The sequence below is a fragment of the Podarcis cretensis genome (assembly GCF_951804945.1).
Source record: "Podarcis cretensis genome assembly, chromosome: 17".
Classification (NCBI taxonomy): domain Eukaryota; kingdom Metazoa; phylum Chordata; class Lepidosauria; order Squamata; family Lacertidae; genus Podarcis; species Podarcis cretensis.
This window is the reverse complement of record NC_137187.1, coordinates 9132982-9159729: the sequence shown is the minus strand read 5'-3', so window position 1 is coordinate 9159729 and position 26748 is coordinate 9132982. Positions and strand designations below refer to the sequence as shown.

At 41.6% G+C, this 26748-nt stretch overlaps 2 protein-coding genes and 1 long non-coding RNA gene across 4 annotated transcripts; 2 read left to right on the top strand and 1 right to left on the bottom strand.

The window, feature by feature from the left end:
* Window positions 1-2128: 2128 nt before the first annotated feature.
* Window positions 2129-5618, top strand: LOC307206598. The gene is made up of 2 exons (XR_013834401.1): window positions 2129-3922; window positions 4184-5618. It is a non-coding gene; the product is annotated as an uncharacterized lncRNA (long non-coding RNA).
* On the bottom strand, window positions 4349-15347 carry SARAF (store-operated calcium entry associated regulatory factor). 2 transcript variants are annotated; one of them, XM_079959722.1, is made up of 7 exons: window positions 15104-15342; window positions 12726-12904; window positions 10986-11400; window positions 9625-9736; window positions 6990-7114; window positions 5886-5946; window positions 4349-5429 (listed from the first exon to the last, which is right to left on the bottom strand). In XM_079959722.1, the coding sequence occupies exons 1-6, from the start codon at window positions 15189-15191 to the stop codon at window positions 5921-5923; spliced, it is 945 nt and encodes a 314-aa protein (XP_079815848.1). In that variant the 5' UTR covers window positions 15192-15342; the 3' UTR covers window positions 4349-5429; window positions 5886-5920. The 2 variants fall into 2 exon arrangements, with proteins under 2 accessions (XP_079815848.1, XP_079815849.1); XM_079959723.1 differs by lacking the exon at window positions 4349-5429 and having other exon boundaries at window positions 5874-5946; window positions 9625-9738; window positions 11018-11400; window positions 15104-15347.
* A 2818-nt stretch (window positions 15348-18165) lies between these two features.
* Window positions 18166-26549, top strand: LEPROTL1 (leptin receptor overlapping transcript like 1). Its single transcript, XM_079959880.1, has 4 exons — window positions 18166-18314; window positions 21238-21313; window positions 23105-23291; window positions 23747-26549. The coding sequence occupies exons 1-4, from the start codon at window positions 18299-18301 to the stop codon at window positions 23861-23863; spliced, it is 396 nt and encodes a 131-aa protein (XP_079816006.1). The 5' UTR covers window positions 18166-18298; the 3' UTR covers window positions 23864-26549.
* The last annotated feature ends 199 nt before the right edge of the window (window positions 26550-26748 follow it).

Here is a 26748-nt window from a genome sequence, read left to right as displayed (position 1 = left end):
CTGGTGCCCTAGGCACAGAATCAACAAAGTATCCCATATATGAATTAACACAAGACCCAATTCACAAGAAAGTTCTCTTGCACAATCCCTATTTAAATAAATAGCTCAAATTGGGGACAATTTCACACTTTAGATGTGTGGGTGACTCCAGGAAGGGAACAAGAAACTCCCCCCAATGAACTTCCTTCCATTCAAGTATCTTAGGATCTAAACCATTGCATGTTTCAGCTAGATTGGTTTATCAGAATAGGGCTTAAAGGTAAACCAGACCAAGGAAGAAGTGGAGAAAGAAGGCAGTCCTTGCATTCTCTTCCTCTTTTCTATATGTTAGAAATAATGCTAGTGAGCTCTCATCACTCTTAGTGCTATTTATTCAATTTAGATCATCAGCTTCTTATAGCAAAATTCAAGCTTAAACTGAAGAAAGTAGGAAAAACCACTGGGCCGGTAAGATACAATCTAAACCAAATCCCTTATGAATACACAGTGGAAGTGAGGAACAGGTTTAAGGATTTAGATTTGCTGGACAGAGTGCCTGAAGAACTATGGGTGGAGGCTCACAACATTATACAGGAGGCAGCAACTAAAACCATCCCAATGAAAAAGAAATGCAAGAAAGCAAAGTGGCTGTCCAACGAGGCCTTACAAATAGCGGGGGAGAGAAGGCAAGCAAAATGCAAGGGAGATAGTGAAAGATACAGGAAATTGAATGCAGATTTCCAAAGAATAGCAAGGAGAGACAAGAAGGCCTTCTTAAACGAGCAATGCAAAGAAATAGAGGAAAACAACAGAATGGGAAGAACCAGAGATCTGTTCAAGAAAATCGGAAATATGAAAGGAAAATTTCGTACAAAGATTACCATAATAAAGGACAAAAGTGGTAAGGACCTAACAGAAGCAGAAGACATCAAGAAGAGGTGGCAAGAATACACAGAGGAATTATACCAGAAAGATATGGATGTCTCGTACACCCCAGGTAGTGTGGTTGCTGACCTTGAGCCAGACATCCTGGAGAGTGAAGTCAAATGGGCCTTAGAAAGCACTGCAAATAACAAGGCCAGTGGAAGTGATGGTATTCCAGCTGAACTATTTAAAATTTTAAAAGATGATGCTGTTAAGGTGCCACACTCAATATGCCAGCAAGTTTGGAAAACTCAGCAGTGGCCAGAGGATTGGAGAAAATCAGTCTACATCCCAATCCCAAAGAAGGGCAGTGCCAAAGAATGCTCCAACTACCGCACAATTTCACTCATTTCACACGCTAGCAAGGTTATGCTTAAAATTCTACAAGGAAGGCTCAAGCAGTATGTGGACCGAGAACTCCCAGAAGTGCAAGCTGGATTTAGAAGAGGCAGAGGAACCAGAGACCAAATTGCAAACATGCGCTGGATTATGGAGAAAGCTAGAGAGTTCCAGAAAGACATCTACTTCTGCTTCATTGACTATGCAAAAGCCTTTGACTGTGTCGACCACAGCAAACTATGGCAAGTTCTTAAAGAAATGGGAGTGCCTGATCACCTCATCTGTCTCCTGAGAAATCTCTATGTGGGACAAGAAGCTACAGTTAGAACTGGATATGGAACAACTGATTGGTTCAAAATTGGGAAAGGAGTACGACAAGGGTGTATATTGTCTCCCTGCTTATTTAACTTATATGCAGAATTCATCATGCGAAAGGCTGGGCTGGATGAATCCGAAGCCAGAATTAAGATTGCCGGAAGAAATATCAACAACCTCAGATATGCAGATGACACAACCTTGATGGCAGAAAGTGAGGAGGAATTAAAGAACCTTTTATTGAGGGTGAAAGAGGAGAGCGCAAAATATGGTCTGAAGCTCAACATCAAAAAAACCAAGATCATGGCCCCTGGTCCCATCACCTCCTGGCAAATAGAAGGGAAAGAAATGGGAGGCAGTAAGAGATTTTACTTTCTTGGGCTCCATGATCACTGCAGATGGTGATAGCAGTCACGAAATTAAAAGACGCCTGCTTCTTGGGAGAAAAGCAATGATAAACCTAGACAGCATCTTTAAAAGTAGAGACATCACCTTGTCAACAAAGGTCTGTATAGTAAAAGCTATGGCTTTCCCAGTAGTGATGTATGGAAGTGAGAGCTGGACCATAAAGAAGACTGATCGCCGAAGAATTGATGCTTTTGAATTATGGTGCTGGAGGAGACTCTTGAGAGTCCCATGGACTGCAAGAAGATCAAACGTATCCATTCTGAAGGAAATCAGCCCTGAGTGCTCACTGGAAGGACAGATCGTGAAGCTGAGGCTCCAATACTTTGGCCACCTCATGAGAAGAGAAGGCTCCCTGGAAAAGACCCTGATGTTGGGAAAGATGGAGGGCACAAGGAGAAGGGGACAACAGAGGATGAGATGGTTGGATGGTGTTCTTGAAGCTACCAGCATGAGTTTGATCAAACTGCGGGAGGCAGTGGAAGACAGAAGTGCCTGGCGTGCTCTGGTCCATGGGGTCACAAAGAGTCGGACACGACTAAACGACTAAACAACAACAACAACAACAACAAATCACCCCTTCCAAAGGAGCTCAAATGCTAACTGTAGAACGATGCAGCTATTTTGGTACTAAGGTAAATCATAGCCACTGCAAAGAGAAACTTGAGTGGCCTCATCATGGTAAATATGAATATATCTGTGAAGTTGCCTTTCATGGAGACAGACCAGAACTGTACAAGGTAATTCAAGCATGGTCTCATAGAATTGTGTTTGGCTGGCATTCGTCTGTCTCGTGAGATAATGGAAGAGTGCACCTTCTGGGGAGAAGTCAAACCTTTGGAGAGTTACAGCACCTGCTGTAGAGACCGATAGGGGAAAGACATGATTTCTTGCAGCTGAGACATTAGAATAGTGGTAGTTTTCAATCCCTTTCCTAATGAACCCTAGCATGGAATTCACCTTTTGCACATCTGCCACACCCTGGGTCAACATCTTAACAGAGGTATCTGCTAAAACCCCAAGGTCTCATTCCATGTCAGTAACCACCAGTCTGGACCCCATGAGTATGTGAAGATACACAGGACTGACGCAAAAGGAGAGCCTATGAGAGCCGGGCTTCCTCAATAAAGCTCCAGGCCCTCTCCCAATATGTTCAAGATTCTATAGTGAAAAAAGAATTATTTCCTTTACTCAGTTTTCGCTTTGCACATATTAACATTAGTTCTGCATTTTATTTCAACGTTTGCTGCTTATTATTTGTCAACTGTGCTTATTTACTGAGTTAAACATACAGCAAAAAGAGAGCATGGAAACTGCTGAATAAAAGGCAACAATACAGATGCACAGTTCCAAACCCATTCTCTTTACTGTTACATGTTAGATGTCTGATCAATGGAAAAAATGCAGAGTGGACTAGATCATTAGTAATGCTAAACCCAACCATGGCTCAGTTCTGGGTAGTACAGCAACAGCAGGACCAGGGGAGAAGCAAATCAGCTGCATTTTTTGCTGTGTACCTGCATGTTTGTTCATTCACACTAAGCCAACCTTTGACTTAACATTATGTGCAAACCAAGCCAGTTCCACTATCTCCATTCAATACACTATTCTTTTCCACATAGGAAAGCAGTTTATAAACAACCATCCAGAAGATCACAACTATCAAATCTATAAAGTAGTGTTTTTTTAAAGAATGGCTGTCAATTTAATGCAGGACACTGGATTTTTCAATTAAATTAATCCAGTTCTTATGATTTCATATACCTATTCCATTAGCCATTGTTTCTAGTGTTAAAGGAGTTATTAAATGAAGAAATCAGTTACTTTGACAGTCTTAAATCCAAAGTATGAAGATTTTTTACAATGCAAACATTTTGGGTTTTTCTCCCAAAATGAGACAACAAGACAACAGTCACAACTGTACTCTCAGTAAGAGTAAAAAGTTGTGTACAAGGAACTAGTAACATATAATTACCATATTTTTTGCTCTACAAGACTCACTTTTCCCCTCCTAAAAAGTAAGGGGAAATGTGTGTGCGTCTTATGGAGCGAATGCAGGCTGCGCAGCTATCCCAGAAGCCAGAACAGCAAGAGGGATTGCTGCTTTCACTGCGCAGCGATCCCTCTTGCTGTTCTGCCTTCTGAGATTCAGAATATTTTTTTTCTTGTTTTTCTCCTCCAAAAACTAGGTGCGTCTTGTGGTCTGGTGCGTCTTATAGAGCAAAAAAATACGGTATATTCAGCAGAATGAAGGGCATGAAGAAAGATATCAATGAACACATGTACAAAGTCTATTATCGCACCCAAATTCTATCATATGAAAAGATAGCCCTCTGATGCAGCAAGGGAAGCAACTTACAGGGAAGTTGTATTCTGCACAAGGACATGATTTTTAAAAACTAGTTTTTATTAAAGTTTTTTTTTGTTACAAAACAAACAGAAAAACAGGGAAAGGTACACCTATTGTCTCCACTTTGCATTCATAAGTCTTTTTCACAGTTCGTTTGCCTTTAGTGAAATACATTTTTGTCATGGACATCTTGCAGTTGAGGAGAAAAGGGAGTTGGGTAGAGATTGTTCTTTTGTTCTGTTGTCTAGTCCTAGTGTAGGGCTTTGTGTCAGCATCATGTGGGTAGGACAAGGACCTGATGTTGATGAAATCCACATTATGGTGCTCATCTAGGTGAATTGGCTGGATATGTCATTTGAACTTATGTGATTCTTGCATTGCAGGGGGTTGGGCTAGATGACCCTTGGGACCCCTTCCAACTCTACAGTTCTGTGATTCTATGTAGTAATGGCCTATGACCAGAACTGGTTAGGGTCAAGGTCTACAATTATATGTATACCTGAAAACAAGCTCCACTGAACTCAATGGGTTGTAGCCAATTGAATCCACTGATTTCAATGGGTCTACTCAAACTATGACTAAGTTGAATGCAAACCAAATAAGACTTACATACTTTTAAAACCCCATGCATGTCTATTCTTGTGTTTTCACCCCAAAACCAAATAAAATCAAGTTACAAGCAGTTTTTTCAAAGATGTAGATATGCCATTTCCTAGTTATTATCCCCATTATTTCCATGTTATTATCCCCAGAAAGCAAACTCGAATTCTCAAACTTTCACTTCCGTTTTTTACTTATCAGGCATAAAGGTAACTATCCAGAAAGGTCCTTCTCTCTCACCCACCCTTCTCTATCCTCCCCCCCCTACAGTGGGGGCTACTTTGAAATCTGTCCCTTGTTTCAAGGTTGACTGATGGGGGGTTCTGTTACAAGCTCGTCAAGAAGTTCAGATGCTTCTGCAACTAAGAACTTTTGGTCCCACTATACCTTTTTATTTGGAAGGAACGAATCTAAAAGATGTTTTTCCATAAAATGATCAAGAAATAGAATTTAACCTTATACTATAACTGCTACTAAGATTATAACAGCTAAAAATTGGGGAGGGGGAAAAGCATATCTCTCACTATATCTGAATGGATAGAGAAAATTTGGTACGATAGTTACTATGATTATGGTTTATGGGGAAATGGGTATTTTTTGTAACATTTTGGAACAAGTTTAATGAGAAGACTCGCCTTCATGCTGCTTTCAACCTGCTGTAATAGTATTTCTTCATGCTCTTTATTTTTGTTTTTTTGGTTTTTTTTTTTAAATGTTGCCCATTGTAAATTATGGTTTACTCAGAAATTTACCATTGTTTTCACTGGGACTTAATGGTTTCAGAAAGAATTTGTGTCCGCTTCTTGTTTTTCTATTCTAAGCAATTATCCAAAACAACTCCTAAAACTATATATTAAAGTTCAAACTCAAATACACATATGTATAACTGAATCCAAAGATGAACTTTTACAAAGCCAAGCCTAAAACAGGTTTCAAAAATGTTGGAAAGAATTTTAAAGAATTGCTGGAAAGTTGTTTTTATTCACACACGCAAGCAGATCAGGAACTTTATCTCCTTTTTGTGCCTCCAAAACCTAAGAGAGAAAGAGAAAGATGATCAGTCAATGGGTAATTCTTTTGAGAACAGATTGAAGATATAATTTTATATTATATACATAAATTCTATTAATGTTTACTTGTTTTTTAAATTATCCCCCCCCCCCTTGTTTTCAACTGTTCTTATTTTATCTGTAAGTGGCCTTAAGTCACTGTCAGAGAAAAAGGCAAGGAAGATATATATATATATATCAATATATATATCAACCACAACCAATAAACAATTAAACATTACTACAAATGTGGTGTGTGGTGTGTGGTGTGTGGGTGTATCCTCTCATCTATTACAATGTTTAATAGAACTCCATTTGAGTAAATATTGTCCACGTAAGACAAGACCTTTTGAAAATAGGTGGAAAGCCGTTCTACTCGCATATTTTAATACACAAATTTTCTATATGCCAGATGTGAGGCAGTAATATGGGAGACTATTAAATTATGTGTGCCTTCTCCTACATTATGTTGTACAGTCCATACAAGTTTATCAGCTTGGTGAAAACTAAGCCTAAATCCTATGAAAAGTGAGGCAGATGACTTGTCACTTATCTACCCCCGAAGATTTAAACAGGAATTACATTACAGAATGGGAATGTGTGGAAGAATATATGACAAAACATTGTTCCAAAACAAATTTATTGATATGCATTGCCTAAATTTTGTAAAGCTAAAATATTGACAGACGTCTTATGGGGGAAACAGAAGCAATATACACAACACAATACAAAAAGAAACAAAAACAAAAGAAGCTGTAAAATGGTGGAGGGAAGTCACGGATAGGAATAAGGAAAATATATAAACATAAGAGATTTACACATATAGAATTGAAAACAATAATTTGGAATGTATTGCTAAGAATGTTAAAATGTGTAACTGAATGTAATAAAAAAAAATCATGAAGAAACAAAATTAAAATTAAACAGGAATTAAATGCAATCAATTTCTCTGGACTGCAGTGAAGTGATTAAAGTCACCGCCCCTGAGGTTCACCAGGAAAATTAAGATAACATGGCTTATAACTCACCTGAGGTGGACTTTGTCCCTGAATAAGACGTTGAAGAGCTGTTTGAAGCACCAAATGTAGGAGGTGGAGCAGTTGGACCAGCCCACGTATTATGGTAAGGTGAATATCGGTTATACGTAGATGACCTGTGGTGGGGAGAAATCGATTAAACTATTTAAACTATTTTAGTGACAAATGTCATTTCCCCACCACATGCAATAGCAGTAGTAATATAAATGTTTAAAGAAACAGATAAGCTAGTATAGAAGTGGGGAGGTAAAATATTTCCCCCCTATAGATTTTATTAAAGTTTGAAAGAAAATTAAAAAGATATTGGACGTTTTATATGAACCTTTGTATCAAAAAAGCAAAAACAAAACTAATCTAAATAAAAACAATTCAAAATTAATAAAAGAAATAAGAACTGCTGATTCTTTGTCTGTTAACTATATATAGAAAATTATTCCAAACATCCACTGTAAGGTTAAAAGGTAAAGGTACCCCTGCCCGTACGGGCCAGTCTTGACAGACTCTGGGGTTGTGCGCCCATCTCACTTAAGAGGCCAGGGGCCAGCGCTGTCCAGAGACACTTCTGGGTCATGTGGCCAGCGTGACATCGCTGCTCTGGCCAGAGCCAGAGCCAGAGCCGCACACGGAAACGCCGTTTACCTTCCCGCTGGTAAGCGGTCTCTATTTATCTACTTGCACCCGGAGGTGCTTTCGAACTGCTAGGTTGGCAGGCGCTGGGACCGAGCAGCGGGAGCGCACCCCGCCGCAGGGATTCGAACCGCCGACCTTTCGATCGGCAAGCCCTAGGCGCTGAGGCATTAACCCACAGCGCCACCTGCGTCCCTTATTCCCATGAGTAGCTTTGGGATTTTATCTAGTCTCTTAACATGTTAATCAAGGCAGAACCACCACAATAGTTTGCAGAGATATAAACAACAGCATCAAATACTCAGAAGTCTTTTAGATTCAGTGCAAAACCAAGGTCACACAGCCAATGTAAATAATAGTATTACCTAAGAACCTAAGAAATGAAGTGTCTGTACAAAAGCAAACTAGAAGGCTGTGCTCAGTGAGTTCTTGGCAAATACTAAAAATAACTAAACATTGCAGGAAAATGCCAAAACAAATTGTTGCAAACTCACTTAAATAAGAATCTTAAGCCTTTTTTCTTTTTTTAACGGAAGAGACTTAACATGGTTACTGAGTTGTCATCAACTTCCTTTTTCCTCTGATTTACATGGGCTGGGATCTTGGCTGTGTTTTACACTGATAACTGAGCACTGATAAGCTGTTACTTAAATTTCATTCCTTTTGAAGCAGCAGTTAATCAACTATACTACAAAACAATTATGTGGGGGGAAGCACAAAGGGAAATGGAGAGAAAAGGGAGGCTTGATAAGCAAAAGGAGCCAAAGAAACCAGAGTCTGGGAAGGAATAACCTGGAATGTAAGATGAGCTAAGAGGAGCTGGAGATCAAATAAGTACCGGTAATTAACAGAATTATACCTGGATCTGGTAATGGAAAGTAGCTAGTTCATAACAAACGAATCCTAGTTCATAACAAACGAAACTGAAGAAACATTACTGTACAGTAGTTGAATATTGGAATAGGCAGGCCATAGGAATGCAAGACAAATATTAGACGCTTATGTTAGAAAGAAGGAAGACCAGCTTAAATACGATTTATAGTAACTTGACCTTTGAATTATTTTATATTTATTTTCAAATGTACCCCTCTCCTTTTTGTTTTTTAGAACTCCCCAAAACAAAAGATAATATGCAACAAGCAAAACACAATTTAAGAATTTTTAGTATTTGAAATATTCTGTTATTTGAAAGCAAAGACCACCATTTAACACCTCAGTTCTCTTGAAGCTGCTGCTTTACTATAAACAGGGTAGCAGGAATTTCTTCACTGAATGATGCAATGTTAGCAACTGCAAAGCAAGGAGCCTAATTAAAAGAGCACTGTATCAAGGATAGCCGATTTCTGTATTCTCTGGTGGCCAATCTAGTTTCCAGACTGTGGCCCTGAAGAATACTTTGCACACAACCTAACTCCTTCATGGCTTCTATAATAAAGTCTCCAAGTGACTACAGGCTGGATCACTATGTACAGAGAAGCAGCACTTCAAGTACGAGATAAATATTTCTCAGAACTTTAAAGCATTTTTTCCTTTTGAAGCTGTAGCATGCTTAATAAAATATTACAAATATTACAAATCATATCATATCAAATGCTGGAAATGCAATATAAATACTGCAGATTTTATGCATCTCTGGAAAATATATATTCCAAATGGAATAAAAACAGATTCTTGAAGTTTTTGGCCTTACGTTAGGGATTAATTTTACTATAGATGTTAGGGCTCGTGATTGATTTTGAATATACTGATGATTGTTTTAGCTATACATCAGAAAATTCCAGTTATTCCCCTAATTAAAGAATGGTTAATCAAAACTTTAAAAATTGAATAGATAAATTATCGGATGTTGCATATAGAAGACAATCTCTCCCTTTGGTTCCTTGTCCTTGGGAACGCCATTCCTTTCACCTCTCACACATTTTATGTAAATATATCACCCACCAGGCCCAGAAAGTATTGTTGCCAAGAGAAAACAAGGTAGATAAGTCTTAGAGCTTACCTTTGGTTGCCTGCCAGGTATCCCAGTAGCCCTCCAGCACCTAACCCAGTCCAAAATCCTGGCCCTGAGTTTGAGTTTGAATTTGAACCAGAATACGAGCCACCAGCATCACCTTAATCCAAATAAAATTATATAGATTTAGATTAAACAATCTTTGAAACAGAAGCAGTGCTGTTATGTTGAAGAAGTTACCAGAGGGCTATTTGCTTTGGAATGTCACTCAAGATCAAGGCTTTCGAATTATTTCAGACGTTGAATCAAGGTCAGCTTAAAAACTCTGAAGGAATGAAGGGGAACTACACTAACAGTTCACACATGCACACTCATAAATACTGTTATGTAATGCTTCCAGATTCACAATGGGTAATATGAAGGCAATTCATCTGATGTTAATTATACATGCAAATCATCATGATGCTACAGTTAACAAGAGACTCCAAATTTATTTATTTATTTTAAAAAGCATCACTGCTATGTCAGCCAACACTGGGTCTCCATTGCTAGAAACTGAAGGGTCTTTTAAAATTTCTAACAGCCTGATCTCAAATATGTTTATTTAAAAGTAGATCCGGAGATGCCACTGGGGGTTACTTCCTAATAAGCTGCTCTTAATGTTTGATGTTTTGGGGCGACCCAGCCAGGTGGACAGTGTATTACTACTACTACTACTACTACTACTACTACTGTAGTACAATGGGACCTGCAATATTAGCAGAACAGGTACTACCAACAAGCTTTCCAGTTTGTTTGATGCCTTCTTTTTATTGACTCAGGATCTGCTAATAAAACCTTGTGTTTATTATTTCCAAGATGCAATGTAGTCATTCTTAATCATTCTTTGACCTTCTGAGGTTACTCTACTCCATTTCATTGACTTGAGATTTGAAAGACAGTACAGTGACAACATAATATACCTGCATCACTACCAGCCACACATCTTGCCACAAATAGTTATAAATATAGAGGTAGTAACTAAGAGGGTATAGAAAAGATTATCTACAGAAAGCAAGCCACACCTACAAGCAATGAAGCATCCATGCTGATCTCCTTCTGCATTGCAGACTGGTAGAAGATGAGAGCTCAGGCCCACATGAGTGGCATACTCTATTTCATATCCTCTTACCCTCTCATGGGATTACTGTTTCCCACCCTTTTGGTTTAGAATAAAATGTCAAATCAAGAGTAGAAGGAACTGTCATAAGAATGAAGTTCTACAGAATATAATAATGTCTTTTACAGACCTGAGGACTGAGAACAAGAAATGAACAAAATTCTACAATGCAGTACTACTTACTGTCCAGCTTTGGACAAGATCTCTCAATGCCTGTGTTCCTATTGTCATATACAAGAGAGAACTTTACCTGTGAAGTGGGATTTAAATCCTGGAGGAGGTGTGAAGTCTGATTTAAATCCTGGTGGAGGGGGACTTCGATTATCCTGCCCACTGGTTCCTGGATAATCATCACCGTGAGAGAAACCATGTTGTGGCCGGTTATCACAGAGGAATAGCTTGTAGACGCCGTAAACAAGGCCCACAAATAATATTAAGAGGATCACTCCAGCACCTGAGCCTAATGAATCATGAGATGTTGTGGAATAGTAACTCCCACCAAAGGAATTCGCTTTCTGCTGTCCTTCCTTGGTTAATTCTAATGTGTACTCCAAGCCACATGATCCTTTTAATATGTAAGGGTCATCTGGATAATCGTAGCCTTCACAGCTTACTTCGATTTTTCCAAAGCGATATGAAATATCCATGTGTGCTTTACACTCCCACTGAAAAAGGAAACATCATTTGTTATTTTTGCTTCCTTTTAAGTAGAATAAAATAAACTACAGATACCAAATTGTGTCTGTCCACAAGTGAACTAGATATCCATGGACTCCCCCTCCCTGCCCCTTAAATGTATGCTAGATGACCTTATGGAGATCTGACTGAGCATACAGGGAGAGAAGGAGAAGTCCTGTCATATGAGAGGACTTCTGCTCACATGACCGTGGATCTCACCAATAATGTTATTTAAAAACAATGTAACCTACACAGCATTTCTGTTTCCTGCAGATTGGGAGCAAGTTCTCAAAAGGAATTTCACAAGAAAGTAACACTAAATAATAAATTTGGACCACATTCCTTGTAATAAGACTTTAAACATGTATTCCCTGAGTTCTGTAGCAGTCAACACCAACTGTTTGACTGCATATACATAGTACTTTTTGTTTATCCCTAGGGATTTTTTAATTTAATAGGATGCATGTATCCTCAAAAGATTAAAACAGCATGTCATTTTTATTATTTTTAATGTTTAAAGTTTTAAACAAAAGTTGGCAGAGGGAGTGTCAAAACTTTTGTTCAGAGTGAAGTAGCATGCATCTCAAACATTCTGTGTCAGCTTCTTCACTGTCTAAGATAAAAACAGCGAGCCAGAAATGAATATGCCCTTTAGAAGTCACATCCCTTTGGTAAGGAACTACAGTACGTCTCTATTTCCTAATGATTTGGCACAATGCATTGTCCAATTACAAAAAAGAAAACAAAACCAGTACTTGACTTTATTATATGCAGTAACTACTGTATTTTTGGCCTAAAGAGTTCAATCTTCCGGGATTAAAAATATAATTACTTTAAAGAATACAATGCAATAAAGAATTATCCTTATGGAGTTTACTCATATAACATTCAGATCAGAATCGTCAGTCTACTTGTTGTTGAAGACTTCAAAATATTCTACTAATTCATTCTTGTGAGGAAGCAGGTTGGTCAACAATCTTGTTCGAGGAATTTTTATTACAATTCAGTTTTTCTAAAAGCTGGTATTTTCAGAGTCCCATTAATGAGGGGACCCAGAACACTGGGTCTCCAAATTTCTCTTGAAAGTAATATGGATCCACTTTGTAGAGGAGCTAGCTTCTCTCAATCTGTTTTTTACCAGATGTAGATCTGGCTGCAAATGGAAGCATCAATGGCTCATCCTCCCTAAGTCCTGGCCATTTTGCCCTATCAAGGGAACATTCATTTGTATGCCTTATCAAGGGAACATACAGCATTTTCTCACCCCAACACCAGGATTAATTAATTTATATAGATTCCCAAGTAACTATACCTGTACATCGTAGCCATCCCAGCCTTTGTTGTAACACTGGACAACCTCAGGTGTGTATGCTGCACATCCAGCTGAGCCGCCAGTACAATGCAACTGGGGAACTGCAGATGTCCGTCGATAATTTGTAAACCTGCCTGGGTAGAGTGTCAGGGCTTGGATTTCTCGCAACAAAATTTTATCTGGAAGAATGTGTGAGTACAAAAATAGATTGAGAAACACTAGGCAAAAATAGGAATGCAGGCTTTTCTTTTTTAAAAAAAATAATCCAGGATAATCACTAAAAGCCAACAGATAACTTCCCAGTAGAATAATTCCTATTACCATTTTCCCAATATTTCCCAGCTGCCTATGACAATCCCAAACACTGAGTTAACAAATAATATTACAAAGCTCTCTAGTGTCTGAAAACTAAGCACAGAAAAAATGATTTTCTTTTCTTATGCTCTACATATATGCTGATGCACAATTACTGGAGGACAGGAAAGCACTGCCTTGCTGGATCAGGCCAATACCCCATATCTGCCTTTCTCAAACTTGGGTCCCCAATTGTTGTTGGACTGCCAATACCCACCATCCTGGACCACTCTTCCTGGTAACTAGGGGTGATGGGAGTTGTAGTCCAACAACATCTGGGGAACCAAGTTTGAGAAAGGCTGTTCCATATTGTCAAGTATATCTGTCAGCCAGGTGCTCCTGAAATCTCAGTAAGCAAGGTCTCTTATTTTCTATTTGCCCAGCATAATAATAATCAAATATATATAGTGTTTGGACATGGAGCTTCCATGTAATTTACAATCCTATCTACAATTACATGCGAATAAAGCCCACCACACTGCAGCACATTGGATCTGATCGAATTCCAAAGTCCATGAAATTCACAGCATTGGGCTGTTACACTGAGGTCCAATTAGCCCACTACCTTATTCATAAGATGCCTTTGAAAGCTACAACTTTCCCCTGGCCTGACTAGTGATTAGTATGCAGAGAGATACTGCTGCTGAATAGGAAGCTTTCCATGTTGTCACCACGGTTACTGAGAATATGAAAAGACACTTGTTGGATCACACCAAATATTCACTTAGTGACCAGTCAGATGATTCTGGAACTCCTACAAAAAGGCAACTGCTCTCCTGTTTATTTCTTTCCCCCACCGGCACCCCAAAAACCCCAGTCATATTCAGAGACAAACTGCCTCGGAGCCTGCATCTTCATTTGTTAATTCAGTAATTCATAGAATCATAGTACTGTTGAGTTGAAGGGGCTCTGTGGGCCATTTATTACTATTACTACTGATGTATGGAAGTGAGAGCTGGACCATAAAGAAGGCTGATCGCCAAAGAATTGATGCTTTTGAATTATGGTGCTGGAGGAGACTCTTGAGAGTCCCATGGACTGCAAGAAGATCAAACCTCTCCATTCTGAAGGAAATCAGCCCTGAGTGCTCACTGGAAGGACAGATCCTGAAGCTGAGGCTCCAATACTTTGGCCACCTCATGAGAAGAGAAGACTCCCTGGAAAAGACCCTGATGTTGGGAAAGATGGAGGGCACAAGGAGAAGGGGACGACGGAGGACGAGATGGTTGGACAGTGTTTTCGAAGCTACCAGCATGAGTTTGACCAAACTGCGGGAGGCAGTGGAAGACAGGAGTGCCTGGCGTGCTCTGGTCCAGGGGGTCATGAAGAGTCGGACATGACTAAATAACAACAAATTACTACTAGTAGTACTAAATTTGTATACTGCCCCATACGTCTTGTGTGTTTATTGAATATGTTTCAGGTAACCAGAGGTTTGTTGTTGTTTTACTGCCCCATACCTGTAGGACTCAGATATTTCACAAGATAAAATTGCAATATAAAAACATGAAATACATAATAAAAATAAAACGCAAACAACCCAATAACGCCCTAATCCAACACATTGTAAAACGGCATCTGGTCCCAGCCCTCTGCAATCCAATGCATTTGTCAACAAAAGCCACGCAGCCCATATGCCTCAGGCTTACAACCACACCCACCACCAGTCACAGGAGGGAAAAGGGGGGTGTGGAGGCAAGTGGGAAACGACTTTCAAATTCTTTAAAAGCTTACAAATGCCCGCTTGGGCGGAAAGGGCTGTCACCTTTGGACGCCCCGACATGCCAAGAAAAGACACCTTCGGCGGTCCCACTTCTGCCTGCCACCAACGCCCAAACCAGGAAAGCTGCCAAGAAGCAGGGCGCCGAGAGAGCCGCCCTCCCGCACCGAAAGCGTTTCTGAGGTAAACTGCTCCTGAACCTGGAGGCCTCATTTCCCTGTCAAGACTGACGACAGTAGCCTCTGACAGGATACTGTGGCCCTTCCCCCTTCGCCACCCGTCCGCCGCTCCGGCCTGGCCTTACCTTGCTGGGCCCAGCCCCACGCCAGCCCGCTCCCCGTCAGCACCACCAACAGCGGCAGGAGCAGCGGCAGCCTCAGCGGCGCCACCATCGCGCCGCGTCCGCCGACGAGTCTTCTCTCTCAGCGGCTGTGGCGTCGGCGCTCTCCGCCTCTCTGATTGGCTCCCTCGCCGGCTCGCGGCTGCTGCTTTCTTCAAGGGTCGAACCTTCTCGACGGCGCAACGGTGTTTTAACCGCCTCGCAGTTGGAGGGGGGCGGGATTTTGTCGCCCGCCTTTCGCCACTGGAGGGTCGTCCGACAAGGCGATGGGATGATTGGCCATTCCGCCCGTCGCCCGGCAATGCTATTCGCTGGCTGGAGAAGCTCCTCTCCTCTCACTGGCTCTGCTGGCCTTGGGAGGCGGGGCAAAGCAAGCAGCAGCCGGGAACCAATGGGCTTGTGCAGGGTGTACATTAGAGTGTATCGTCTCTTCCGGTGAGTCAGTGTCAGTAAACAAAGGCCGCTTACAGGGTCCCCAACTCTTGATGGACTACAACTCCCATGACCCCTTTCTAGCAAGACCAATCGTCACGGGTGATGGGCGTTGTAGTCCATCGACAGCCGGCGACCCAAGTTTGAGGAACACGGGAAAAGTTCCCCAGTAATAATGGATTATTATTGTGGTTGTTTGGTGGCAAGCAAGCTGGAGTTTTGTGGCACTTTACACACATTCAGCACACTGTGGCTTGAGATCTTGTAGGCAGGGCTATACTTGCGCAAATCCATGAAGGAAGCACAACAGACATATATGATGCAATCTATTACTCAGCTGTGCAATGCACTGTATGATTCAGTTAAGGTTGTGAACAGTGGAGGTTTTTTAAAAAGAACCTGGCCTTTTAGCAGCAGCTTGATCTATGGGTAGTGACATTATAGTAAAAGGTAAAGGACCCTGGATGGTTAAGTCCAGTCAAAGGTGACTATGGGGTGTGGCACTCATCTCACTTCAGGCCAACGTTTCTCCACATACAGCTTTCCGGGTCATGTGGCCAGCATGACTAAACTGCTTCTGGCGCAATGGGACACTGTGACGGAAACCAGAGCGCATGGAAACGCCATTTACCTTCCTGCCACAGCGGTACCTATTTATCTACTTGCACTGGTGTGTTTTCGAACTGCTAGGTTGGCAGGAGCTGGGACCGTCACCCCATCATGCAGATTTGAACCACTGACCTTCTGATCAGCAAGTCGAAAAGGTTCAGTGGTTTATGGCACTTTGTATTAATTAATCTGTGCAGATTTACAACGTGCCTTCCAATTGCTTTATAGAGCATACACAATGCCACCTTTTAAAAAAACACCACATTATACACATATATTTGTTGAGAGCTGTTGTGAATGTCCTAGGCCAGGGAATCTCTGTATGCCTTCTGCATTTGGTGGATTGATCATTTACCTTGAATCATGGTGCGGTTTCCAAAAATAAGCTCAGACACTGGTACAATTTAAATGATTTTATCATTTGCATCTTGTTGCACACGCAACTATGAAATTGCAAAGTTAAGTGTTATACAAACAGTTTTAACTTGGTCTCTCAGAAATCTGCTTAAACTATCAAATTAGTAAGAAGAACCAGCCTATGCATGTTGAATGGTGATGAAGGGAAGTAATGAGGTTGGAGGGGAAAGGTATAAAAAGGAGGCCTGTGCATAGGATTGGAATATAAGCAGGTTGATAACATATTTCATTATCAGTGGTGGGGACGGGACTTCCAGGTTCATGGTCGAAGCCATTTTTAAAAACATTACCCCAGGAAAGAAGTGAAAGCTGCCTAAGCAATAGACGAATCTAGAATATTAAAGTGTAGTAGATATTATTAGGCACAAAGCTCCTCCCCGCCAAACACCACCACCAACAAAAGGCAGCTGCAAAAACAGGAGTTCACTGTTTCCAGCTCAGTTCTTACTTTACGTGAAAATTAACGCTACTTCAATTCTCTTATCTCTATATTACAAGATGGATGGGGCTGCAGTTGGGAGAGAGTGACTGTCCTCCATTAATATTTTAAGAAGGAGACAGAGCTGAAGCTGGTTTAGATTTGCAATCAAAAGTTCCTTCCCCTTCTCTCTTTCATTCTGGCTTTCGTTGGATGAGCCAAGGTGCCATCCAATCGCATCTTGCACTAAAAATCCCGGTTCCCATAAAGAGACCCCTGACCATTAGGTCCAGTCGTGACCGACTCTGGGGTTGTGGCGCTCATCTCACTTTATTGGCTGAGGGAGCCGGCGTACAGCTTCCGGGTCATGTGGCCAGCATGACTAAGCCGCTTCTGGCAAACCAGAGCAGCGCACGGAAACGCTGTTTACCTTCCCACCGGAGCGGTACCTATTTATCTACTTGCACTTTGACATGCTTTCGAACTGCTAGGTTGACAGGAGCTGGGGGATTCGAACCGCCGACCTTCTGATGGGCAAATCCTAGGCTCAGTGGTTTAACCCACAGCGCCACCAGCGTCCCTTCCCTGTTCCCATGTTGTTGTTGTTTCGTCATTTAGTCGTGTCCACCTCTTCGTGACCCCCTGGACCAGAGCACACCAGGCACTCCTGTCTTCCACTGCCTCCCGCAGTTTGGTCAAACTCATGCTGGCAGCTTCGAGAACACTGTCCAACCATCTCGTCCTCTGTCGTCCCCTTCTCCTTGTGCCCTCCATCTTTCCCAACATCAGGGTCTTTTCCAGGGAGTCTTCTCTTCTCATGAGGTGGCCAAAGTCTGTCCTTCCAGTGAGCACTCAGGGCTGATTTCCTTCAGAATGGAGAGGTTGGATCTTCTTGCAGTCCATGGGACTCTCAAGAGTCTCCTCCAGCACCATAATTCAAAAGCATCAATTCTTCGGCGATCAGCCTTCTTTATGGTCTAGCTCTCACTTCCATACATCACTACTGGGAAATCCATAGCTTTAACTATACGGACCCTGTTCCTATAGACGCGTCTTATTTTCGCCCTGGAGGAAGGAGCAGGCGAAACGCCCTACAGAACCTGCAAGTTGCGCCCTGCGTGTCCATCTACACATTTTTAAGTCTAAGGTGCCATCCTACTTCTGCCCGCCCGAAGTCCTCCTCTGTTCTGAAAGAGCGCTCACTTCCGGGTTCTGTCTGGCCGTCTTCCTCCCGCTCTGTGGTTGGCTGGGAGCGGCCTGTGCGCGACAATAACAGCAGCATCATGGCCGGCATCAAAGGTAGCGCCGCTGTGGCGGTTCCGAGGGGTGGCAATGGAAAGGGCCCGGGAGCAAGGCGGGGGGGGGGGGGGTCTTCCGTGCCAGGTCCGGGAAAGGACGTCGCCCCTCAGCCCTGGCGGTGACGTCTTCTGGCGAGGGGGGGGGAGAAGAGGGACCGCGTTGTTTCCATGGCAACGTGCGCCTTCCCTGCCGGTGAGGATGCGCCGCTTGGCTAGAAAAGCGCGCAAACGGAGAGAGTGTCTCGTTGGTCTCTTTCTTCTGCTGCCCCCAATACCTGGACCCACATTTCGAGGCCTGTGTGGCGTTGACGCTCCCCACCCCTCACGTCCGTTTCCGACATCCCTAGGCATGGGCCGGGTCGCAAGGCGAGCCCAGTGTTGTTACCGGAAGCAAGGCCCGTCTCATAGGAGTTTTAACTTTCCTAGTTAGCGGGTGTAAGCGATGCAGCTCCAGAGCATGTGCAGAGATAGTATCCCTCCTCTTCCCCCAGAGCCAGGTACTGGGGAAGAACAGGGAAGGGATGACATCTTAATGTTATTTAGTTGTATACTGCCCTTCTCACGCGTAGATCTCAGTACGGTTCACAACATAAAGATGCAATATTAAAAAACCACAAAATTATTAATATTATTACAGTGGTACCTCGGGTTACATGCGCTTCAGGTTACAGACTCCGCTAACCCAGAAATAGTACCTCAGGTTAAGTACTTTGCTTCAGGATAAGAACAGAAATCATGCTCCAGCGGCACACGGTGGCAGCAGGAAACCCCATTAGCTAAAGTCGTGCTTCAGGTTAATAACAGTTTCAGGTTAAGAATGGACCTCCAGAACGAATTAAGTACTTAACCCGAGGTACCACTGTATTGCCCTTCTTGTCAGGTCTCTGAAGGTATCCCAATTGTTATGCAAAATGAAATCTTGGGCTCTGCAAACCTTTGGGCTGCAACCCAATGCACACTCGTGGGAATGGGCATGGCTAAACTCTGTCAGCCAAGCTTTGCAATACCTTAAAATGCAAGAAACATTGTGATCCTGTGCCTTTCCAGGCAGACGCAACACCCTGCTGAATGCAGTGCGGCTGCCAAATAAGTGTGTGTAACATTGCAGCTACACATATATTGCGGGATAAACGATGAACCTGATCTATTCCACAAAAGATCCTGTCACAATGAATTGGTTAGTCTGAGCTGGGAAAGGACTTTTTGATGGTTTTGTTGCATTAGACTATGCAGCTTCTTCTGGAATTCAGCACCATTTAGCTTGGAAGAATTTGCTGATTAAGAAACACACATAGGTTTGCCAGTGTTTCTCAGACTTGGACCCCTAGCTGTGGTTGGGCTACAGCTCCCATCATCCCGGACCTGCTAGCTAGATGTGATAGCTAGGGATGATAGGAGTTGTATACAACAACAGCTGGTTTGAGAAGCTCTGAATCCATTCCAGTAAACTTGATCTTGCAACCTATTGAGTCTACAGTAAAAGTTACCAGATGCAAAGGAGGAAGATGAGGCTCCTGTGCATTTAAATAATTGTTTATTTGACACATTTCTTATTTGTCTCTCATCTTGAAGTGGTTCACAATGTTAATCTTACACCTTTAAATAGCAGTATACATACATACTTGGAGGGAGGCTGGGCTAAGTTTCGTAAATAGGAAGGAGATTTGGTACATTGCAAGCAAGAATAAAAGAAAGTGGAGTGGCTTTATGAGAAATGTCACTGATTTGGTCAGTGATACTGGGGCAGAAGGGACACGGGTGGCACTGTGGGTTAAACCACAGAGCCTAGGACTTGCCGATCAGAAGGTTGGCGGTTCGAATCCCCGTGACGGGGTGAGCTCCCATTGCTCGGTCCCTGCTCCTGCCAACCTAGCAGTTTGAAAGCACATCAAAGTGCAAGTAGATAAATAGGTACCGTTCCAGCGGGAAGGTAAACGGCGCTTCCATGCGCTGCTCTGGTTCGCCAGAAGCGGCTTAGTCATGCTGGCCACATGACCCAGAAGTTGTACGCGGACTCCCTCGGCCTATAGAGCGAGATGAGCGCCGCAACCCCAGAGTCGGTCACGACTGGACCTAATGGTCAGGGGTCCCTTTACCTTTACCTTTACTGGGGCAGACAACAGGGAAGTGCTGATACCTTAATACACAAACTTATATAAATAAACACAAAAGTAAGCCTTTTTGAGTTCAAAAATGAGACTTCATCTTATGTAAGTACACAGGATTTTGCTTTTGTCATGAACTTGCTGGGTATACTTAGGTAAGCTACTTTGTCTCCACGTCAGTCCCATTCTGAAATATGGAGAAAATAATATTCATCTACCTTACAGAGATGTTGTAGGAATGAGAGATGTAATTTTTGCGTAGTACTATGAACAGCCGGAAAAGGCTATATAAATGCTAACACTTTTGCAGTCTTGACAGTTAAGTCAATATCATTTAGTAATTTATTTACTGATGTCCTTCCTTTCCATGAAATCAGCAGCAACCCAGCATAAAATTGGGTTCTCACCAGCAGTACTTAAATACAACAGAACAGTCATGAGATCCCCAATTATCAGCATCAAATTTATAAAGTGTAAATATAACTGTTTTTCATCTCACATAATGCATTACTTGTATTATTTTCATAAAGAACATTCTACCAGGAGCTGTCAAAGCAGTTCACAGCTTATATAGATGTAATTTTTGGAAAGGGGGCCATTTACACTATTTTGTATTGCCCCCTCTTATTTTTTTTCCAAGCTGGAGTTGCATCTTTGCTATTGTATGGTGTATTCAAAGTGACTGAATGAGAAGGCTATTGATGAGAGGAATAGAAGCAGTACTCTGGTCTCCCTTCTGCCTGCAGTTCTTGTTAGTAGAGGGGGAAAACTGATCAAATATTTTGGAGGACTGATACAGTTTTATGTCTGTCTTTACAGCTTTGATTAGCCTGTCCTTTGGGGGAGCTGTTGGACTAATGTTCCTGATGCTTGGTTGTGCCCTTCCGCAGTACAAGTAATGCATTTTCAAAAGCATATTCTTGTTTGCTGTTGTCTTAGTTTCCTTTTTAATTTCTAACTCTCTTTTCTTACTTCGTAGCTATTGGGTTTAAATAAGCAAACAAAACCAACACCAATTCTGGCAAATCACTAGCACCCCTTTGTTGATGCTTTTGAGTGGTCTTATGTTAAATCAGACAATTAGTCTGCAAAGTCAGTAACATCAGCATTAACTGCAGACTCTTTAGTGTTTCAGACTGTTTTCCAGACCTGTCTGTCAATGCCAGAGACTGAAACCAGGGTCTTCTGCCATAGCACTTCCCAACATCTGCCAACTGAGCATAGACTCTAGCTATGTGATGAAATTCTAGTTGTAATTTGCAGCTACAAAGGTGCTCTGTTCATTATAATCCATATTGGATAGTTCAGGGTTAGCCAATTTGACATCCAGGCGCTGCTGGACTATCCCATTATTTCTGCCTTTTTGCCGTACTGGCTGGAGTTTATGGGAGTTGGAGTCCAACAATATCTGAGGAGCACCACATTGACTTATCTCGGAATCGTGAATAGACCTGGAGATAGAAAGCCTCTCAGGTTGTAATCCAAAAAGTTTATTCTTCTGAAGAATCCTAAAGCAATAAACAGAGTGACTTCACAGCTTCAATCTGCCCTACAATATAGCTTTGGGTTCGAAAGCATGTCAAAATGCAAGTAGAGAAATAGGTACCACTCCGGCGGGAAGGTAAACGGCGTTTCCGTGCGCTGCTCTGGTTTGCCAGAAGCGGCTTAGTCATGCTGGCCACATGACCTGGAAGCTGTACGCCGGCTCCCTCGGCCAATAAAGCAAAATGAGTGCCGCAACCCCAGAGTCGGTCACGACTGGACCTAATGGTCAGGGGTCCCTTTACCTTTACCATTTTATATATAAAGGTTTATATATATAAGAAGGGACGCGGGTGGCGCTGTGGGTTAAACCACAGAGCCTAGGATTTGCCGATCAGAAGGTTGGCGGTTCGAATCCCCGTGACGGGGTGAGCTCCCATTGCTCGGTCCCTGCTCCTGCCAACCTAGCAGTTTGAAAGCACATCAAAGTGCAAGTAGATAAATAGGTACCGCTCCGGCGGGAAGGTAAACAGTGTTTCCGTGCGCTGCTCTGGTTCGCCAGAAGCGGCTTAGTCATGCTGGCCACATGACCCGGAAGTTGTACGCCGGCTCCTTTGGCCAGCAAAGTGAGATGAGCGCCGCAATCCCAGAGTCGGTCACGACTGGACCTAATGGTCAGGGGTCCCTTTACCTTTACCTTTAACAGCCTGAACTATAAATTGAAACAAATCATATGACTTTCTATTCCACTCTCTTCAATGCATCTATTTTGTTACTCCGGTTGAAAAGTTGCTTATATGCTTAATAAATTTGTTCTCCTTAAGGTGGAGATACCAGTGTTAAGAGATTATTTCAAAAACTGTCATATTAGGTCTGAGCATCAAACTCACCTGGGCTGATGTAAATTGGTAGTGCCTAAGCTTTCTTACCATGTATCTCATCTGGCCCTAAAAAAATGTTCTCTCCTATTCCAAAGGGCACCAAGCCTTGGGTTAGATGTTTTGTTGGACTTGTATTTTCCCCAGCTGTCTTTGCACATGACTTTTATTTGCATTATCATGAATTATTACATTGCTTATATATGGGTGTGGCTGTTTTATTGTGTATTGCTGTGTATTGTAAAGGCAGACTTTATTATCTAAAGATACTCTGAGGACAAGAGGAAGAATACCTGTCAAATGTGATTTGCTTTCTTTTCTTCTAGCGAATATTGGCCTCTCTTTGTCCTGTTCTTCTACACCCTTTCTCCAATTCCATACTGCATAGCAAGAAGAGTCGTCGAAGACACAGATGCTACAAGTAATGCCTGCAAGGAACTTGCCATATTTCTTACGACGGGCATTGTTGTCTCAGCATTTGGGCTCCCAATTGTGTTTGCCAGAGCACTACTGGTTAGTAATTCCTCCTTTTGAGCATGTGTTTCACTGTGGTGTTCTGTTTGTTTAAAAAGTGAGAAGCATAGAACAGGTCAAATGATGTTGGGTATAAAGCTTGTAGACAGCACTCTAGATTATTTGTCAGAGCATCCAGCAGATATAGAGCCCAGATTATGGTATCAGGCACATAAAACTGTTGAAACAAATAGGATTTGGCCCTAAACAGGATCTATTTGGGAAGCCACCTGGGAACCCTCCGAGCTCCTAAGAACAATGGGTTCCACATATAAGCAAATATTATAAATGTAAGAAGTGGCTTGCATGCAATGTAATCACTCTGTGAACGGAAGGAGCTTCTTCCATTCACAGAGCAATTACGTTGGTTGCAGCTCAATAGGTAGCATAATGTGTATGTGTTTGCTTGCTTCTTTCTATATGCCATGTAACTCTCCTTTCCCCCTTGACCATAGATTCGTTGGGGAGCCTGTGCGCTTGTCCTCACAGGAAACACAGTCATCTTTGCTACCATCCTAGGGTTTTTCTTGGTATTTGGCAGCAACGACGACTTCAGCTGGCAACAGTGGTGAAAAGAGTTGGGAAGAGAACTATCGGCATCTTGTGTCATTCAGTGGCCATCCATCCAACAGCAAGAACGGGCAATAAAGCGAATGTACTCTTTCCACAGAGGGACTCTAGGTGTAGGATACTCTGTAGTCACTTTTCCTCTCCTTTCACGTTCAACTTCTAACGTCTTGCTTGATTTAAATGTTATTAATTGTTGATGCTGTTTTAGTTTAATGCTTTACTTTAATGTGGGGATCAGAATGCTTAAATGTGATGTTTAAATCTGTGTTTTTCTTTTTTTCTGTTTTTTTGACGAACATAACTGCGTTTAAATATGAAATTGATCTTTTGACCATGAATTATTTTTAAGCTACAATGTACAATCGTGTAACCAAACTGGCAGCAAATGGAGGTCACAGTCCAGTCATATGGAAGTGTTTTTGAAGCCCTATCCTGCACAGGTATTTTTTGAAGTAAGTTCCACTGAGTTCAATAGGGCTTACTCCCGAGCAAGTGTGCATAGGATTGTTCACATATCCTATTGAACTTAGTAGTAGTGAAGCATGTGCTCAACACTCAACCCCTTTTGAAATAAATAGAAAGTGCTTAGATATAGCTGGCATGTGCTGTTTATTAGCAAATGTGAACATGGTTATGGGATTTTGGAAGTGAAGTGTAAAGAGCTGAAGGGAGAAGCACTTAGCAGCTGATTAATGGGTTGCTTGTTTCCATAGACAGCTGAAAATGTGATAATGCCAATAGTATGGGGATAGCTTTTAATAAGGGGAATTTTTTTATTATTTTGGAAGTTTATGCTCATTGTACAAATATTTTGCAAGTTTTTATTATTGACACTCCAAATGAGGAGGGGGAAACCTAATTTCTCAATGGGAAGTAGAAGACGTCTGACATTTAAAATCCACTTTTAAAAAAATCCCATTTTGAAATCTTTCTGTTTATATGTATTATACACTTTGAAAATCTATGAAGTCAACTCTTTATATGTTTTACCAAAGGGGAGGTAAAAGGAACACCCATGTAACTACTGATTATGGGCACAACTCAGCCAGAAGATCTCCTGCACAGGCCACGTAGAAATGAATGGTAGTGCTCTTGTCCAGCTCCCTTTTATTGTCACCGTGACATGTACAGGAGAACTACTCAGTGGATTGCACCCACTATGTTTGCAAAGTATAAAAGGAGAATTTCTGCTTCCCTTTTTAATTTATTTTATACATGGTATAAAAAGGCTTTTCAAATGTAGATTGAAACTTTTCACTGTAGGTAATAACTTACCTGACAGATCAATAATTGTATTGATATACAGTCAAAGCTTGGCTACCTTGCAGATCTTTGACTATGAAGGTTTTATAGTGGTCCTGTCAATGTTCCGGTTTATGCATTAATAAATGTTAATCATAATTGTAGTTCTGTTAGAGTATATTACACGTACCATACAATATTTATATTTGTTGCATATCTCTTAATTGTCTTTTCCATTAACCATAAATAACCGTATTTTGTAGATCCAATTCTTTTGGAGTGGTGCTTTGCTGGTGACTCGTTAGTAAGATACTCAGATGTCTCTGTCTGTGCTCTCACACTGTGCAGTCATGCAAACTAGCCAAGTCTAGCCAAGTGATAGAGTCACCTGAACACATTCATTCCACTCTTAATATAGCTTTCTGCTATATTATACTCAGTGGAGCTTTCTTCTTTCTTCCATAACTGGTTCATAGACATGCATGCTCCACAGTGAACCCCTGCGTACACATCTAGGCATCGCTCACCTCCCCAGCATCTTGGGAGGGTGAGAGGCATCTGGATAGAGATAAAGGCAGTGAGTATGTATTGGTCTCCCACTGCAAGCAAGAGAGTTGAATGGAAGCTCTTTGCTGCATCCTTCTACCGAGAGAACTCTGTCCATGGTAGAGAAGCTGCATCATGTCCTCCTTCATGTGGTGGCATCATAAAACAAAGGAGTTGATGAACAGTTATCAGGGCATCAGTCTACAGAAGCATAGGCGATGAATGGGTTCTGTTTCTTAAAAATAATGTGATACCGACTTAAAATTTAAAACTAAGTCTGAGGGGTGATCTTGACGGTTACATCCCTGTTGTAACTTCAAAAAACATTTTTGTCCTGAGATTCAAGAGGAGAAGAGGGACATGTACAAAGTGATTGTGAAGTACTTGTGCCCAGTTATTTGAATCCTGGTCCAAGTTTTAAATGTCTGAACATTTTTTTCCAGGTCTTTCAAGGATGTTGAAGCATGACTTCTGCATGACACAGATATTTATGCTCTCAGATCCTTGAAATTCCTTTGGAAATTCTTTACATTGACAGTGGAACAGTTGTAGCTGTCAAATAGATGACTCATTTAGTGATCCTTCCAATCATGTATTATAGCAAATGAGTTCTCTTCTCCCCTGTTGTACTGTTACTTTTCTTTGTGAAATTACTGGCTACTCTTCAGTTGGGCGCCAACTCTATTATATTTAATAGTAGTGTATTTTCTGTGTATTAATTGTGTGGACAGCATTGTGATGGTGATCTTGCTTATTTTTAGACATAGTGCTGTCTCCTATTATCAGGTTAGACATTTGAGAGGTATGTCTTTCTTCATGTAATATGCACTGAGCAGCATTGCCATCCTTCTACAAAGAGAAATTTTGATGAGAAAACAATAAAAAATTTAAATATCAGAATGTTTTGGCTTTTTAATGAGCATCTTCTCTTAATAACAGGATAGAAAACCAGCTTCACAATAATGTGTGAAGTAGTTTTTCATGCTTGGAGAGCAGCAAGCCAATTATCTAGTCCTGATATATAGATGTTAGTTGGTCTGATTAAATTGGCTCAGACAGTCAAATAGATCTATGGCTTGGCTCTCTTTAAGTTTTGTTC

What these genes read in the sequence shown, in the direction of transcription:
- SARAF (XM_079959722.1), bottom strand. Translation starts at nt 15,191, where the DNA reads ATGGTGGCGCCGCTGAGGCTGCCGCTGCTCCTGCCGCTGTTGGTGGTG. An exon ending in GTGGGGCTGGGCCCAGCAAG is followed by an intron (nt 12,905 to 15,103) that starts GTAAGGCCAGGC and finishes ACATTCTTCCAG; the next exon opens with ATAAAATTTTGTTGCGAGAA. An exon ending in GGGATGGCTACGATGTACAG is followed by an intron (nt 11,401 to 12,725) that starts GTATAGTTACTT and finishes TTCCTTTTTCAG; the next exon opens with TGGGAGTGTAAAGCACACAT.
- LEPROTL1 (XM_079959880.1), top strand. An exon ending in TGTGCCCTTCCGCAGTACAA is followed by an intron (nt 21,314 to 23,104) that starts GTAATGCATTTT and finishes CTTTTCTTCTAG; the next exon opens with CGAATATTGGCCTCTCTTTG. An exon ending in TGTTTGCCAGAGCACTACTG is followed by an intron (nt 23,292 to 23,746) that starts GTTAGTAATTCC and finishes CCTTGACCATAG; the next exon opens with ATTCGTTGGGGAGCCTGTGC.